Source organism: Grus americana, chromosome 1 (assembly GCF_028858705.1).
Source record: "Grus americana isolate bGruAme1 chromosome 1, bGruAme1.mat, whole genome shotgun sequence".
Taxonomy (NCBI): Eukaryota; Metazoa; Chordata; class Aves; order Gruiformes; family Gruidae; genus Grus; species Grus americana.
This window is the reverse complement of record NC_072852.1, coordinates 149,082,404-149,101,428: the sequence shown is the minus strand read 5'-3', so window position 1 is coordinate 149,101,428 and position 19,025 is coordinate 149,082,404. Positions and strand designations below refer to the sequence as shown.

Genomic DNA, 19,025 nt, shown 5'->3' with positions numbered 1-19,025 from the left:
GGTAACAAAGGAAGATGAAGATGACAATAACAAAACTATTTAAAAAAAAAAATATATATATATATAAATAAAACAAGTGATGCACAAATGCAATTGCTCACCACGTGTATAAAAACAACCTGATTCCCAGTCTGTTTCCGAGCAGCGATCCTGCCTCCCAGCAGCTTCCCCACTTTATATGCTGAGCATGACGTTCTACGGCAGGGAACATCCCTTTGGCCAGCCTGGGCCAGCTGTCCTGGCTGTGCTCTCCCAGCTCCTTGTGCACCTGGCAGGGCGTGGGAAGCTGGAAAGTCCTTGGCTTAGTGTAGACACTACACCTACCCAGCAACAACTAAAACCATCAGTGTGTTATCAATACCATTCTCGTCCTAAATCCAAAACAGAGCACTGTATCAGCTACTAGAAAGAAAATTAACTTTATCCCAGCCAAACCCAGGACAACCATTAATGTTTCCTGCAGTGTTTTAAAGGAATGACTCACTCCTTGTACAATTTTCACAGAAATGTATGAGTTGCCTAATTTTAGGAGGTGCTCCAGGCAGTTTCCCATGGAAATAGTTGCGTGCCTGCACCCCAGAAATAATCAGAAATTAAGTGTTGTGCCCTTGTTCACCATTTTTATTGCTGTCTTACATGGGTCCTTCCACAGCAGGAAGCTATCATGAATCTCACTCTGAGGCATTAACTCCTTCCATCTACTGCACAGACACTTTTTGGTACATATTTTTGGATTTTATTCAGGAGGCCTGAGGAACTAGCCTCCGGTCTTTTCTGTACTCTTCCAGCTTCTACAGACCTCCTGCGGTTAAAAAAATAAATCTTAGGCTCTGTGTGTGTGTGTGAAATAAGGGTACTGTAGTACAATGGGAAATGGACTGGAGTCAACAGGAGTCATCAGGCCATCCTCTGATCCAGAGCAGGATCAATACTATTTAAACCATTCCATTTATTTTATCTGTTAAACATTAATTGAAAGAAACCTAGAAAGCTACGTGATCTTAGTTATGCTGCCATGGAAAACTCCAGAAGGGGAGAACTAGGCCCAAAGCCTGAAATAATTTCTTCCTTTAACAAGGTTTTTAGAAATGCTAAGTCACTCTGTCATGCCCACCAGCACTTACAGCTTTGAGAGTGAAGTCAATCAAAGGTTTCTTTCCACATTCCTTAAATCTGCAGATCTTTTCAGAGAGATTACACTTTAAATGTCTTTAAGATTAACAGCAGTTTCCAAACTCAAGTTCATTTACAGTACCTCTTAAAATGTTCTGGACCACTGGATTGTAACTTTTTCTGCTGGGCTCAATTTGTATATGAAAAGTTGAAATTACTGTTGAATGTTACCCTAATGATCTGAAGCGGTAAACCAGAATGAAATAAGTCATTGTTAGATTCGCTAAATTTGATGACAAATTGTACATTTGGGGGTCTTGACCTTACCTATTTGTAATGCAGGAATCCAAGAATATGTTCCATTTAATGCAATAAATTGCTGTAGTTGTCTTAGATCTGTCTTACAGAAGTATTTTACAAACTTTATTTAAAGAATTTATAAGGTTTAAAATTTTCTCCCCTGTTGAAGGAATGAAAGGATCTTTTTTTCAAAACTTTGTTAGATTTCAGATGACTTCCATCAGTGCTTTCACTTTGTCATGGCTTGGAGCAGGCACAGCCACCAAGCTGGCTGAGGAAGGGCAGCTACAGTCTGCCTCAAGCCCTTGCTTGGCAGGGCTTACAATTAAAGTATTTTTTAATTTTTTTTAACCCTCTCCAGGTATTCAACATTGATCTTCAATTAGGACAGCAGAACTAGACACCATGTTGCATTACTATTCAGACAAAATAACTGATACAAAAGTAATCAAGTTTTCCTGCTTTTCTACCTCAGGTTCCTCTATTTCTTAACAAAAGATGGAGTTTGCTTTTTGGGCCACAGAATAGCAATAAAAGCTTATGGTCACTGATTATTTACTAGGACTACTACTAATCACTGACTGCCACAACAGAGAGGTGCACCCCCTAAGCGTGCATCATGCTTTGTTTCTAGCTGCACCTTTACACTTAGAATACTGATATGTCATGAAAGCTGAGTACTCAGATTGTGTTGTGTCAGTAGTCTGAGTAATTTTCCTGGTCCAAGCATTATCCATAAAAACACTAATTTTGATTCTATCTCTCCTTCCAGGTCATGGAAAAGGGGTTGGAAATGAGAAGACCATCTAGACTTACCCCTTCTTCATGGAAGATTTTTACAAGAGGAGCTGGAGATGTGTGTGTGCCTGCAAGGCTATGACCTTACTGGCATTACAGAGACATGGTGGGACAGGTCCTGTGACTGGAGTGTTGGGATGGAAGGGTACAGGCTATTTAGGAAGGACAGGCAGGGCAGATGAGGAGCGGGTGTTGCCCTCTACATCAATGACCAGCTGGAGTGCATGGAGCTCCACCTGGGGAAGGATGAGGAGCCGACTGAGAGCCTATGGGTCAGGATTAAAGGGAGCACTGGGGCAGGGGACATCATAGCGGGGGTCTGCTACAGGCCACCTGACCAGGGGGACCGAGCAGATAAAGCCCTCTATAGGCAGATAGGAGCAGGCTCATGCTCACAAGCCCTGGTCCTTATGGGGGACTTCAACCACCCTGACATTTGTTGGAGGGACAACGCAGCTGAGCGCAAGCAATCCAGGAAGTTCCTGGAATGTGTTGATGACAACTTTCTCCTCCAAGCGATAGAGGAGCCCACAAGGAGAGGTGCCATGCTGGACCTTATTCTCACCAATAAGGAGGGCCTGGTAGGGGACGTCAAGCTCAAGGGCAGCCTTGGCTGCAGTGACCACGAAATGGTGGAATTCAGGATCCTCAGGGCAGCGAGGAGGGTGTGCAGCAAGCTCACTACCCTGGACTTCAGCAGAGCAGACTTTAGCCTCTTCAGAGATCTGCTTGGTAAAATAGCATGGGACAAAGCCCTGGATGGAAGAGGGGCCCGAGACAGCTGGCTAATATTCAAGGCTCACCTCCAAGCTCAGGAGCAATGCATCCCAGCAAAGAGGAAGTCAAGCAAAAACACCAAAAGGCCCCCGTGGATGAACAAGGAGCTCCTGGGCAAAGTCAAACAAAAAAAGGAAGCCTACAGAGGGTGGAAGCAAGGGCAGGTAGCCTGGGAAGAATACAGAGAAACTGTCTGAGCAGCCAGGGATCAGGTTAGGAAAACTAAAGCCCTGATAGAAATTAGTCTGGCCAGGGATGTCACGGACAACAAGAAAAGCTTCTATAGGTATGTCAGTGATAAAAGGAGGAGGAGGGAAAATGTGGGTCCCCTCCAGAATGAAATGGGTGACCTGGTTACCCAGGATATGGAGAAGGCTGAGGTATTTAATGACTTCTTCGCCTCGGTCTTCACTGGCAAATGCTTGAGCCACACTGCCCAGGTCACAGAAGGCAGGGACTGGGAGAATGCAGAACCGCCCACTGTAGGAGAAGATCAGGTTCGAGAATATCTAAGGAACCTGAAGGTGCACAAGTCCATGGGACCTGATGAGATGCATCCGCGGGTCTTGAGGGAACTGGCGGATGAAGTGGCCAGGCCACTCACCATCATATTTGAGAAGTCCTGGCAGTCCAGCGAAGTTCCCGCCGACTGGAAGAGGGGGAACATAACCCCCATTTTTAAGAAGGGAAGAAAGGAAGACCCAGGGAACTACAGGCCCGTCAGTCTCACCTCTGTGCCTGGCAAGATCATGGAGCAGACCCTCCTGGAGACTATGCTCAGGCACATGGAAGATAAGGAGGTGATTGGTGACAGCCAACACGGCTTCACTAGGGGCAAATCGTGCCTGACAAACTTGGTGGCCTTCTATGATGGGGTTACAGCGTCTGTGGACAAGGGAAGGGCAGCTGACGTCATCTACCTGGACTTGTGCAAGGCATATGACACTGTCTCGCACAACATCCTTGTCTCTAAATTGGAGAGACATGTATTCGATGGATGGACCACTCGGTAGATAAGGAATTGGCTGGATGGTTGCGCTCAAAGAGTTGTGATCAATGGCTCAATGTCCAAGTGGAGAACAGTGACGAGTGGTGTTCCTCAGGGGTCGGTACTGGGACCGGCACTGTTTAACATCTTTGTCGGCGACATGGACAGTGGGATTGAGTGCACCCTCAGCAAGTTTGCCAACGACACCAAGCTGTGTGGTGTGGTCGACATGCTGGAGGGAAGGGATGCCATCCAGAGGGACCTTGACAGGCTGGAGAGGTGGGCCCGTGCAAACCTCATGAAGTTCAACAAGGCCAAGTGCAAGGTCCTGCACATGGGTCAGGGCAATCCCAAGCACAGCTATAGGCTGGGAGAGGAATGGATTGAAAGCAGCCCCGAGGAGAAGGACTTGTGGGTATTGATTGATTGATGAGAAGCTCAACATGAGCCAGCAGTGTGCGCTTGCAGCCCAGAAAGCCAACCGTGTCCTGGGCTGCATCAAAAGAGGTGTGACCAGCAGGTTGAGGGAGGTGATCCTGCCCCTCTACTCCACTCTGCTGAGACCCCACCTGGAGTACTGCATCCAGCTCTGGGGGCCCCAGTACAGGAGAGACATGGAGCTGTTGGAGCGAGTCCAGAGGAGGCCACGAAGCTGATCAGAGGGCTGGAGCACCTCTCCTATGAGGACAGGCTGAGAGAGTTGGGGTTGTTCAGCCTGGAGAAGAGAAGGTTCCGGGGAGACCTTAGAGCAGCCTTCCAGTACCTGAATGGGTTTACAAGAAATCTGGAGAGGGACTGTTTACAAAGGCATGCAGTGATAGGACAAGGGGTAATGGTTTTAAGCTGAAGGAGGGTCGATTTAGATTAGATATTAGGAAGAAATTCTTTACTGTGAGGGTGGTGAGGCACTGGCACAGGTTGCCCAGAGAGGCTGTGGATGCCCCCTCCCTGGAAGTGTTCAAGGCCAGGTTGGATGGGGCTTTGGGCAACCTGGTCTAGTGGAGGGTGTCTCTGCCCATGGCAGGGGGGTTGGAACCAGATGATCTTTAAGGTCCCTTCCAACCCAAACCATTCTATGATTCTACGATTTTCCATTCACAAATACAGTCTGGAGACATATCAAACAATTCTGAATAAACATGCTGTTTGCCATTTCTGAATATGTATTGCTCTACTGTCTTTAAGAATCATCCAATAAGAAGTCAAACACCTTAAAGTAATGTGAGTGTATTATATTGATAGTATAATTTTAATCAACAGTGTAATTCTGCCTCCAAAGATCTTAGACTGGTTCTATTTTCCTTAAGACTGTGATAAATGGTCTTCATTGTATTTCATTCCTTTAATTGTTAGTCAATTCCCTTATCAGTCGTGCCATCACTTTGTTTGGGAACCTTTATCTTAAGATTTATTTGGGAGCCTTTATCTTAAATTTTGTAATTGCAATGACAGAATGAGTCGGAACCTCAGAGGTAGTAGGAACCATCTGTCTTCAGTTCAAAGGCAACAGATATATTTGCCATGTTACCATATATCATGCAAAAGTAAACATGTAATATGCACAATTCTTTAATAATCTAATCAAGTTTGCCAGTACAAAATCAGTAAGAGATCAGAGACATGTATAAGTTTTCTAACTTATTTTTTTTCTCTGTGAACAGTTTGCACTGACAATGTTATTGGAGGATCAAAAAGTTCAGTTATTCTCTGCTTTACAAGCCATTCTGCATGGAGATAGCTTGAAATAATAGACAAAACTAAGAAAGTTTTAATTGTCAGGGAATTCAATATTCATGCCTACAATATTTTGTCCCCGTTATATTACATCATGTTGATCTTCAGAATCTGAGAAGAATGCAGAAATGCTGAGGTTTCTGAGACTTACAGCAGAAACCAACATTTACATAGAAGCTCAAAAATGTCACTTTTACACTTGCACAAACACTGAACTGATCTGTCTGATACCCCAGGAACAGCACCTAACCCTGGCAACATCTTTTAATCATTCACCTCTTTAGCAGCTTCCTCTGATAAATCTTCAAGCCTTTTCCATTTCTTCTATCAGAGTTAAAATGACCAAGGGTACAATTAGTGCAATACTGAGCAGACAATGTAGTGTCAATTCCCATTATGCTCTAATATTTCAGTATCTTGTAACCATTTTGTCCATTTCAGAGGAATTGTGTGCAACTGTGATCTCCATTAATGTTATACCCAGAACTTTAAAAATCTCACTGAGAGGATTTGTTATTCAAAGTGGCCTTAGAGAGTTAAATTAGTAAGATGTATTGGTTAAGCCAACTATAAAATATCACAGCCACTGGGATATTAAACAACTGAGTTATTCTGCAGAAACTGATATCTTTGTCCCTATGCATATGCTAGCCTAAGCTTTGCCTTGGTATCTTATAAATAAGCTGTGTATCTAGAAATATGTCTTGCTTTCCAGTTGTGGGGGGTTTTGAGCTTAATTCTTCATAACCGTAAGGCAAAACCACATTCCCTTCTCCCTTTTTTGTGACCTAAATCTGTTGAAGACCCTCAATCCTGTGATATTTATTTCTTCTGAAAACATAAAGATAGAACTGAGGTTATCCTCTTGCTGGTTGTTGATTGATCATTCTCAAACTTTATCAACTAGCGCAAACTTCTAAAATTTAAAAATCATCATCGTTTTTCAAAAGCTTCTTTTTACTCATAATGAAAAACACATTAAAGCACCTCCTGTTCCCTTGTGCATTTTTGCACCGCCACTCTTCCCCGTGAAGGAGGCAGGCTCGGAGGTGCACAGGTTCCAAAGTCACCTTTCTATAGCAACGGCGAGAGCAGTGCAGGGAACCCGTTACCACGCTCCTGGGGGTATTTCTGCCTCCAAAGCCCCTCCATCCTATCTAGCTCTTCCTGCTCTCCGCAGGGCCGCAGGCTGACGTGAGGGGTTGCAAAACTCTCCAAGTGCAAACACGCACCAAGAGGCGGGAAGGCCAAGGTCTACAGGTGTGCGGGGGGGGGGGGGCAGGGATCCCGACGGCCTCCGAGACCTGCAGGGATCCTTATTCCTCCTTCTCCTCGCCTGAAAAAAAAAAAAAAGTGGAGACACGAAAAAACACATTCGTTAACCTACACAAAACACCAGAGTCTGCCCCCGCTCCCTGCCCCACCACCTCCCTGTCCCCACCGCGCCGCCCGTACTGCGCATGCCCAGCGCCGCCGCCGCGCATCCGGCCGCTACGGGGCGCGGGCCTGTCGCCACCGGTGGCCGGATGGAGGAGGAAGAGGAGGAGGATGGAGGCCGGGGAGCTGCGGGGAGTCCGACGGCGGCGTCCGGCCGTTTCGTGCGGTGCCTTTACGCTGTGGGCTTCCTGGTAAGCGGGGAGGCGCTGGGGAAGGGCCCTGGTGCCCTTCCGGCGCGGCCTGGGACAGGCGGCCGTGCCTGAGAAGGGAAATCCGACCCGCCGCGCGCGGCCCGCCGCCCGGCCCCACGGCTCCGGGGCAGCCGTTGGAGGGGCCGTGCTCCAGTCAGAAGTGGGGGGCGGCGGCTCCGGAGTGGAATAGCACAGGGCAGCTTGTGGTTATTAGAGAGCTTTTCCTTGAAATACCAGTGCTTGGTGCAAACTTAAAACAAGCCTACACAGAACCCTCCCAACCCCCCAGAAAAACCTGCCTTTTCTTAAAAAAAAAAAAACAACAAAAAACATAAAAAAACCCCCAAAACCACCAACAACAAAACCCCCACTATGCAAACCCCCCCAAAAAAAACCCAAAACAAAATAATCCTTGCTGAAAGACCGTAGTGCATAGACTATGGTCTATTCTGTAGTGATTCATGAGCCTTGGGAAAATGTCATTTAATTAATTTTCAATTAAATGGGATAACTTGGAAAATGAATACAAAATGAGTACAAATTTGCAGTGTGAGATGTAGATATATTTTGTTACCTACCTGTAGGTTGGGCAGTAGAAACAATCTAGTTGTTTTGGGTCCTGGAACAAATATTCCAGGGAAAGGTGCGTTAGAACAAGCTTGGCTTCTTTGCTGACTCTTAAACACAGTGGTTCTCCAACCCTGTACTGCCTTGTTGACACCAAGCTGGAGTACACACTGAAATCAACCAAGCAGCGAGTGCCCTTTTAGAGGGCGTAGGGTGTGATGAAACATCGTAATAAAGAGCTGTTGCCTGTGATGCAACCTTCCTGTAAGCAGGCAAATACAATGTAGTTGTCATTCGATGTAGAAATTATAGGTGAAATGAGAAAGAACTACCCATCTAGGATAGTGGTTAATGGGTCTTGCTCTATCTGCGTGCCTATGACAAGTCCAAGCCTGCCAGGGTATATTCAGAGACTTGTCCTTTTTAATGTCTCTATCGATGACCTGGACAAGGCCATTGAACCTCTCTTCAGGTTTGCATATGACACCCAAGATGTTGTTATTGAAGATGTTCGTAAGTCATGTGCGCTGTTTGCTCATGCTAATGTATTTAATCATTATTCTCACCTTTTAAGTCTCAGTTTCAACTATCAAAAGATAATGATAGACTGTGAGAATTTACTTAGTGGTACACATTGTTACAGTTATTCAGGCTTTGGGCTAGTCTAGTTCAGCTCAAGCAGTCACTCATAAAAGGTGATCTTGCTCCAATAGACCTTCTGTAAGGTTCTGCTCTGATGTAGGACGCTGCATGCTGTGCCAGATAGTAGTAGTGAAAGAACTACTGGGTCAGTGGGGTTAGCTTAACAAAAGATAAAAAATCAAAAGGAATGAGTAGGAGATCCTTGTACTGTTCAGGATGGGCAGTGTCCTTTGCCCTCCCCTTACAAAACGTTTTTCACTTATGCTTTGCTTTTTTCTTTTTTTTTTATGTTTCTGTCTTTTCACTACATTTCTTAAGTTATACACAAAGGCGATCTGCAGGTAGGTTTAGATCTACCATAGCCTCTTCCCCATGGTGGTTGAGAGTTAAAATACTGTAGGTTTTCCAAATGTACTCTCTGTGCATAAGTAAAAAGTATTTTTAGGTGATTGAAATTACAGGCCACTTTGAATTTAAAATACTGGTACCAAGTACTTTTCTTGTTAAACAGATAAAGTTAAACATTAAATATTCCTTTAATATATATTAAAGTATTTATGTTCAGAATGATTGTATCTGGAGGGGGAAAGGGGATTGCTGTTTTCATAGTTTTAACTCCTCTGTGAGACAATCCTTTATCAGTTTATGTGGTTTTGTAATTTTGTACATACTGGATGCATTGTAGAGGTTACAACATACCACATTGGCTATGAAAAAATTTCTTTTAATCTTGTATTTATATGAAAATAATATTTTTTTTAAAATATTGACTCTTATTAAGCCAGGTTGCCATCATCTTTGTAAAAGTGTCAGTTATTAAAACTTTTCCTGCCTTCTTTTCAGGATTTATTTGGTGTGAGCATGGTTGTTCCTTTAATGAATCTTCATATCAAATCTCTAGGAGCAAGTCATACAGTTGCTGGAATAATAGGTGGGTTGCAGTATTTCACTGATTTACCAAAGAATAAGATAACGTGAACTGGATTATGCTTTACTGCAAATTGGACATTGTAACATAATTCTTCCTTGCTAGTAGCGTAACAAAAAGGAAGGCCAATTTCCAAGTAAAATTGTAAGGGCAGCCATACTGTGTTAGACCCAAAGACCTGTCCAAATTTGCATACTTGACAGTAGTCAAAAGCAGGTGCTTGGGAAAGAGCATTCTTGGAAAGAACAAGGAAGTCTTGCAGTGATACTTGTACAGATGCTTTTCCAGCATCCAAGAATTCACAGCTCAGCAACTTTGGGAGCCAGAGGTGTTGCTTTTAGTTTTATTGTTATTTACAGGCTTTGCAAACAGTACTTCTGCAGCTGGTTCTCCTGAGCTTTCCAAAGGCCGTGATTACTCCAGGTTTGATTAAATTCCTTGCAATTGTCTTTTGGCAAAATATTTATCATCTTTAAGGAGTGTTTACAAGTAAATTCTGAAGGTTTGGAATTTTATCTTAAAAATGAAGCACTAAGATGAAGTTCTGTGGTTCTGAAGTTCTTACTTATATCTTATGGTACTGTTTATGATTTGTAATGGTACAAGTATGATGAATTCTTTATAGCTCCATGTGGTTTGCATGGGCTCTGTTACTCAGTTTTTTATTACCTTGTTTTTTTATTTTGGATGAAATTCTGCACTTTTCATGAAATAATTCTGGTTCTGGTCTGAGTTGTCAAGAGTATTATTTTAAGCAGCAATTCATCAAAAATATGTTTTCATTTCAACAGTCTGCTTTGATTTTTAACTTTAAAAAGAAACTGGGTTTTGAGGTGTGTTCTTACAGAGTCTGGCAGATGTTTCTCTGTTTCTCTGCTTTTTCTCTTCTGTTACTAACTGCTGCTAAACTCTTAGCCTCCAGAATGGAAGACTAGTGTCTGTGGTTTGTTCAGGGCTTCTGTGGTGACTTGTAACATGTCGAAGTGCCAAGTGGAAGGTAATTAGTGCCTCCCGGTAATGAAATTCTCTCCCGATTCTGAGAAAGCAACTATAAATGGCAATGTTTAATACATCATACAAAGCAACATCCTTCTTCATTGCATAGTTCTACAAGTTTTTAGCAGAAACTATTCTCTTGGTTATGTGCTAAGCTCCACCCTTGGTTTGTCCCGCTCCCTCTTCCTATTCTCGTAGTAAATTATTCCCAGAGTTTCTCTCATGTTTCATCATTTAAAAAATTTGGCAGTTTTCATTAAAAAAAAAACCAACAGTTTAATTTTTAACATTGGTATTTTACTTGTGTGTTTTAGGATCTCTCTATGGTATAATGCAACTATTTTCCAGCACATTTGTGGTGAGTTCTAACACTGCATTCCTGTTGGTATTTCTATGGATTTTAGGGGGAAAAAGGATGAGATTAATAATAGTTTTTCTTGAAAATTTTAAAATGTTTACAGTGTTCATATAAGCATTTTTGGTTGGTGGATCCAGTTTTTAGTTTGTGTGGAAAATGTTTGTTTCATTTATAGGGAATTATCAATTTTTTTCCAGAACTAAACAGAATACAGTCTTTAGACAAAAACTAGAATCCAGATTTGGGGTCAGTCGTACATTACTGAGCACATCTCGGTCACACAGGGTTCTCTTTAGTGTTGGTGCTAGTAAAGCGGTTTTCTTCATTGCAGTTGCCCGTCCAAAAAGCAGTCTCACAAGTCAGCTCTTCATAAGCCTGTTATCTAGAGTTTGCTTTCCCTGCTTAATGAATAGTGCCCTGTAATTTGCCATATGGCCTAAATTCATGCATTATGCCTGTGAGCTTTGTTTGGGTTTGTTTTCTGTTAGCTTCTGATTTTTTTTACACCCTAATCTAAGCAAGAGTGCAAAGGCTAAACATCAAGGCTGAACCTCTTGAACGTATGCTTTACCTGTCGATACCTTAGATCCCTGTATTTAGCTAGGAGCACCTTTAATATTACCCTGATACCTCCTGGCTTTCAAGCCAGTGGAGTTTGAGCATCTGATGAAAAAAACCCTGTTTCAGGGTTTGTGATGCAGGCCACCTGGGATAATTTGCTTCTATAATCTTGTGGCATTTTCTTTGAACTGCAAGACTATTACCTACTTTCTTAAAAAACTTCCTGTTTGGAATCAAGCTGATTTATAAGGATGCTACTTGCAAATTTACTGTTTTCCCTTCTCATAAATACTTCCTACTTGTCTGCGCTCAGATGACAGACTCCTCATAGTGAAGATCATTCCTTTTCAGATGCTCAACAAGTGTCTAGTACACAGCAACCATTTTTGCAAAGAAATACTTGTGGTCGGATGTGGTAACATTTTCAGAGGGTCCCTACTACTAATATTTCATGGTGTTTATTGCAGGATTGTATTTTTAAAAGAGAGAAAATATTTTTAAAAAAGCTGTATGCATGACATTAAATAGAATGATAGTTTCAGCAGGTGCACTGCTGGCAGGGCAGAACTCTGCTCGTCAGTTCCAGATTTTGAACATGTGGGAATGTTGTGTAATAAGCTTATTAAGCTTTCACTGACAGTCCTTTGATCTCTTTCCTCAATTTAATTTAGAAGTATTGATGGTTCACTGTACATAGTTAAATGTTATAAAAAGCTAATCTTAGTTTCCTGCTTTATGTAAGGGTTGCTGGAGTGATATAGTAGGAAGACGGTATTCCCTGCTTGCTTGTATTCTTCTCAGTGCACTGGGTTACTTCCTTCTTGGAACATCCACCACTGTGTTCCTGTTTGCCCTTTCTAGAGTTCCCGTAGGTGAGTAAACGCTTGGCAATTTGCAGTTTAAATTCCCTGTAGTAAATAATAAAAGATTGCATTATTAGTATTCCTGCAGGATGCTTGCCCTTCTGTGCTCTTCTTTTGCCACCTACCAGTCTCCCATATGAATTTGGTATGTTACAATCCTGGAAATCTCCATACTCAGCAAAGTTGGTACAGAGCTATGTTTACAAGCAAACAAACCATTCCTACTCCACCATTACCCACTCACAATTTCCTGTTTTAGGGGCTGGTTTATTCCTAGTGTGCTCCAGCACTCAGCTAAGTTACTTTGTCTTTCAGCAGGGCTGCAGGAGCGCTCCTTCAACACAGATCTGTGAATAATTTTGATTGCTAAGTCCAAATCGTTCAACAGTCAGGATGATGGTTGTGGCCCAGCGTGCTGCGTGACTCTAGCATCAAGGAATTTGTGGTTTATGGAATCCTAAAAATAAATTTTGAACATTGATATTTCAGATAGCTTTTGTAATTTTAAAGCTTTTGGACTGAGCAATACGTGTTTATTATTGTGTTTATGTTATGTTGTAGGTATTTTCAAACACACACTCTCCATCTCTAAAGCCCTGCTTTCTGACTTGGTTTCTGAGAGAGATCGCCCGTTAGTGATGGGACGCTTCAATGCAGCCTCTAGCGTGGGCTTCATTCTGGGGCCTGTTGTTGGTGGCTACCTTACAGAGTTGGAAGATGGCTTTTATCAAACGTCTTTCATCTGTGCCTCTATCTTCCTTCTGAATGCTGGTAAGCTGTATGTCATATTTTGCATCTTGGGTTCCTTCATTCCTCACTTTTGTGGTTTTATGCCATTTGTAAAACCTGGAATTCGTGGTGTGTTTATCATCTATGGCGTACGTGTTCTGTATACTGATACTACCCTTTGAATTTGAGCTTGTGTGGAAGGGTGGGAATTTTGAAACAGTTAACCTCCAGATGCTTCTCCTTTGTATTGTATATATCGCTTCTACATTCACACACGGGAATAGGAATTTTTCGTGTGCCCAAAGGTGAAGACTGGAAATCAGAATTTTGGCTTTAGCCTTTAGATTTGTTTATATGTTTCAAATGTGTCACCTCAGTATTTTCCTTCCTTGCTCTCACCACACTTAAAATTGAACTGATACTGTGAATAACACTAGACTTAATCTTTCTAATTTTTTAAAGTGAAATGATTGTTAAAGTCCTGTTTTGAATTGTGATCTTTACACTGAGTAAACTGTTGCCATCAGGCTAATGTCTTGCACTTAAAGCAATTGAATGAAACCAGCTAATTTCTTGATCTATATAGGTCTTGTCTGGATGTTACCCTGGAGTGAAGAAAACACTGGCAACAGGGAACACCAACAAGGCAACAAAGGAACAGGCAGTTTCTCAGCAAAAGCAAACCGTGACCTGCACTTGAAATCAACAACTAATGGAGCTATGGCAAGCGACAGTCTTTTCCGGTCTCCATGGATCCAAGTTGCAACAGTGCTGAAAAGGATTAAAGGAATTGCGTGCTCTGATCTGTGGGATATATTTTTAGTGCGGTTGCTGATGTCTGTTGCTATACTGCTGTACTATAATAATTTTAGTCTGGCCTTGGAGGAGAGATTTGGGGTGAAACCCTTGTTCGCTGGATACCTAATGAGCTACAGCAGTGCCCTCGGAGTCCTGGCTGGTTGTCTGCTCGGACCAATAACAAGACTGTATCAGCACAACACTTACAGACTTTTGTTGCACTCCAGCACTCTGACCTGCACGTTGATTCTCCTGTACGCGTCAGCGCTGAGCATATGGATGGTCATTTTGTCTTCCACGTTCTTAGCTTTTTCCACTACTATAGGTCGGACTTGTATCATTGATCTTGAACTGACCATTGGTGGGAATGAGGCCAGCGGTACGCTCCTAGGTGTTGGACAGTCCGTGACATCAGTGGGACGTATAGTTGCCCCACTCCTTTCTGGAATTGCTCAGGAGTTCAGTCCTTGCGGCCCTCCAAGTCTAGGGGTTGGACTAGCTTTAGCAGCTATTCTGATAATGAACGCAAACAAACAAAAATACTGTAGCCGTGGAAATGTTAAGTTAAAAAATCCATAGCTGCAAATTTGGATTGCAGAGAGAAGTATCTTACAGGAGAGGCAAAGTGAATCAACCTTGGGTGGTGTTTACACCTGCCAGGCTAGTACAGTAGGAACAGGATCTTTTAAGAGGGCATATTATGTTCACGTGGAGTCAAGTACATACAGTATTTCTGCGGCAGGAATGTTAACCGTAGACAAAGGTTATTCTAACTGGTACCGCTAGAACACTTGTGAGAGGGACAGGTGGTGTTGTATTCTACGGGAGGGGATTTTTTTAATGGATTTTTAACCTTTTTGGAGGGGAAGAAAAGAATATCGTGAAATACACAAATCCTGCTTGTAGCTTACATTTGAAATGGTGTTTAAATTGATGGATTGTTAAAAGACAGAAATTGATTCTTATTATTTAATCAGAGGTGAATTTTTGTTATTTAATCAGGACAATTTGCAATATAGCTCATTAGCCTTAATTTCTTATGCTGTGGTCTGCTGCCATTTGTCTGCTGTGACAGTAGCTTAATTAACAGAGTGTTTGCTTATGTGATTTTGTTAAGCATACTTTGTCTACAAAACTTGCTGCGCAGCATGATTAGGCACCTCGGGGTAGCCATCCAAACCCTGCTGATTCCTGGTCTTTCCCAGGTAACAGGATTCATGTATTAGAAGGCCTAAAATGGACAATTTTAGAATAATACAGGCTCATTCAGACTGAAACTGAGACTGAATGTAAGCTTTATTGAAACTTAAACTGGTGGTTTCTGTTTGATAATAACGTCTACTGAGAAACTTTGTCATAAATTATTTGTTAATATTTCCTGTGCAATTTTTTTTTTACCTTCATTTTAAGAATAAATTTGCTGCTTAATTCTTTTGAATGACTGTAAAAGTGTGCTGGAGCAATTAGCAGTAGTTCATAGATCTGGATTAATGCATTCTCTCTCATTTCTGGAGGCATAAGTGACGTTTCAGTGACAAGAGAAAAACTTTATTTTTTTGTATTTTAGTCTTCATGTGTCTGCACTGCTTAGGGAATGAGAGGTTACTTTCAGAGCTATACTGAGAGTTGTAGCACTCTCCTGTGCTAGTTACTGTTCAAGTTCATATTACTTGCCAGTCACCACTGTTTGTATTTCATTTGAAACATGAAAAATGTATTTTGCACTGATAACATTCCATATGCTTTTCCTAGTATTACCTGACGTAAGTACAAAGTCAGCTATGTATAATTGTTGGGGGTTGATTAAAAACTATTTAGTTATCTCCTTGAACACATCTGTGCAAATAGCGTTGCTGCTTCAGGAGAGTCATCAATGGTGTTTTGCTTTTTTTTGCCTTTTTTTTTCTTCTTTTTTTTCCTCCTCTTCTTAACCTTTTCTAGTGCCTGCTGTCATTTAAATCCTTATTGAAACCACAGTGATTCCAGTGGCAGCACCATGGGAATATTTATAGAATTCTAAGTTGTTTTAATTTTATATATTGACATAATGAGTGTGTGTCTTACTACTGCTATGATTTCAGTACATATCCTCAGAGTTCCTTATTGTAATAATCTGTGTTTCATTTCTCCCTAGGAACTTGAGGCATTTTCAAGTGTCTTACCTTGTCTTGCTTGGTAGGTGCCCCAAAACATTCTCACCCTAAATTTCCTATTTTCTTTCTTTCCATCTTCTAAAACCTGTTTTTATTTGTTTTACCTAAAACCACCCTTCTGTAAGTCGGGGACTTCTGTTTTGCAATTATAGCAAGGAGTAAAGGAAAAGGGTAGGAAAAACCACTCAAAAATTAATATATATGAAAGATTTAGTAGTTTTTACTATACTTTTTGATTATATGAAGTAATAGATAACATTTACCTAAGTTGCTGCACTGATTAAAGCTGAATTCTGTAAATACTATAAAATTCAGTTTATACTAACATTTAGAGCTGCCTGAATATTGCTTTTCTGCTTATAAAAACTTCAAAACTTCACTGCTTTTGTTTGTATGTGAGAAATGTGCTTTCCACAAACAGCAAATATTTTTGGTTTATTTTGAAAAATAGTTCTCCATATATGCTAAATAAAAATGAAATTAAATAATCAAATTGAGAAATCTGTGGAAGGCTGCATTCTCAGGGACATGTTGCAAGTGATGTTACAGAAGAAAAGTTTTTTACTTGTAGGCCAAAATGACTTCTGAAGTGCTGCAGAAACATTTCTTCTTTGTAAAGCCTCAGTTAGAAAAGTTCCCCTAATTTTTTTTTTCTTTTAAGGAATAGAAATAAAATGAAGTGACATTCCACATCATACTGTCACTGTGTTTTTTCCCCTCTTCCTCTGCTGAAACTCTAGCACAAAATAGAGATGTTCAAGTCAATATGAAGCGCAGATGTTTTTGTGGGTTTTTTTCTTCAAGCTGTTCCTTACAATGATCATTTGAATCAGCCTACTTTTATGGTAAAAGGCACAGGAGCCAATGATTCAACCAAGAAGTGGCTTGACAGTGAATGAAAAAGAAGTAAAAGAAAATAGAGAACTTACCCGTTTTGAGATGGAGTGCTTAAAGCTACTGTTCCTAGTGCCTGGAGACCATGTTTGGATCCCCTGTGTTGTCTCTTAGTTGCCACAACTGTGCAAGTTCAGAGAGTGATGAGTAAATGACATCCCTGAGGCTGAGGAGGTGTGACTCCCCCTTTTAAGTTGAGGAGGAGCAGTTGCAGCTATTTTTGGCTATAGTCTAGTGGGCTTTACTGAATTTACTCAGCAGTTTCTGAAATCTAGTTGTGGTATCGGAAGACTGTGACAAACCAGAGATCTGAATGTGGACTAAAAAAGTTCCTACCTGCAAATCACTGCAAATTAACCTTTTTCTCTTGCTTGCTGTTACTTTAGGTGTGGGTTGGTTTTCTTGGGCTTGTAAGCAGGCTTGGGGTTTTTTGCTTTTTACGTTTTGAAATTTTCACTTTTTTAACAGTGACTACTTTTCTAACCTTTATGATCAGCTGACGTTGAAGACACTGTCTACAACGTAGTAGTTTATTTCTGTAAAGCAGCTGGTATCATACCATATGTACTGATTTTGTTGCTTTTAGATGAAGCAAATGTGAATTCCATGTTGGTGTATGCTGCATATATTCAAAGAGATCCTTTATAAACATACCAGTTCTGCAGATTTCAGTTTCTTAACATGTTTTCTTTTCTCTGAATTTACTCACTGCAGCACCATCACAGAGGTCAGTACCATTCTCATTTCTTGAGAACAGGTTGATTATTGAGCAGATAATGCAGCAAGGACACAGGACAAGCATTGCTTACTAACTGGCTTGCTCATTACCTCAAGCACTCTGTCATGACATCACTTTCTAGCTGATGGGAGCCTCTGTGGGTATGTTTGGGTGCTGCCAGCCCCCATTTGTTTATGGGTGCTGTGGAATACTCCTGGGTAAGTGATGCTTTATAGCTTGGAGCTTTGGGATTTGAAAACCCAAGACTCGACTGTGCTGTTACTGCTATAATTTTGAAGACTCATTCACAAAGAGCTGATCGTGAATCTTGTAAGGGAGTATATTGGAGCCTGAACTTTTAGAATCAAATGATTGTGAGTGGAGCTTGGACTTATTATAAAAATGAAAGTTTGCAGAGCTTGTTTTTAAGGGAAGTTTTGAAAAATTTCTGTGTTAACTTACAAGGAGAAATAACCCCAAATTTCCAGTTATTTTTAATCCTATATTAGCATCAAAGACCTATTTTTGAGATGTGCTACATCATAGGCACTGCTCTTCCATTCTGTCAAATTTGTAATAAACAGGAGGTCTTAGATACGGGGAAAAAAAAAAAAAACCTGGGGTATTTAAAATGCCTTTTCCTTTTGTGGCAAAACCTTACTTTTTGAAACAAAGCCTATGGCAATTAGGGTGCTGTCATAACTCGCAAATCACAAATGTAAACCCGAGCACATTTCAGATCATGAACCAATGAGACTCACCAGAGCAGCCAGTGTAACTATTGCTTTTCCTTCTGCAATCCTAGTCCCTCATATGCTGGTGAATCTCAGAAGATAAAAAGGCTTCCAAAGCACGTCAGCGCTGTACAGAAACCGCATCAGTGTTTGCCTACTTGAGACAGCAATGATACTAACCCAACCTTCCATTGTGTCGTCCTATTAGAAGATCAGTCTACGACCTCCAAGAAGAATTCTGATGGAGAAGATTCTCCAGTGGCTCAGCACAATATCCAAGAGGGACAATTTTCAGCTCTAACTTCAGATAACTCCCAAATGTTAAGGTTCTTTCAAATGTTCAGAGAAGAATTAAGCTGCCTTCCTTTTTTTTTATTCTTAAGTAGCTCCCCATTTAGCTGGCCATCTAGTAAACAGGCCAAGAGGGAGATAAAACCCTTTGACTTGCAAGTTGTAAAACAGCTTCCTCGTGGTGGTTCACACCACTGACAGTGTCAAACACAGCTGCAAGTTTGTCTAGAAAGTACAAGTTCCATCATGATCTGCTAAAAAGAGAGATAAAAACAGACTGTTAGTCCTCCTATCTCTCCTGGATTTAAATAGCACCTGAATCAGGTGAGTTAGGTAGTCCTTGACTTCTCTCTCTACTGTGTCCTACAGCAGTTCCTCTTTCTCCTGCTTGCATCATGTTTCCTGGGCTGAGCCTCCCAACTATCGTTGGCCCGGCTGGGGCTGTCTGTTGCAGA

General features: G+C 41.5%; 1 protein-coding gene across 1 annotated transcript; it reads left to right on the top strand.

The window, feature by feature from the left end:
• The first annotated feature begins 7,167 nt into the window (after positions 1-7,167).
• Positions 7,168-17,493, top strand: MFSD9 (major facilitator superfamily domain containing 9). Its single transcript, XM_054846664.1, has 6 exons — positions 7,168-7,338; positions 9,391-9,478; positions 10,786-10,829; positions 12,133-12,262; positions 12,815-13,024; positions 13,569-17,493. Exons 1-6 carry the CDS (start codon positions 7,171-7,173, stop codon positions 14,357-14,359), a joined length of 1,431 nt encoding a protein of 476 aa, XP_054702639.1. The 5' UTR covers positions 7,168-7,170; the 3' UTR covers positions 14,360-17,493.
• Positions 17,494-19,025: the final 1,532 nt, after the last annotated feature.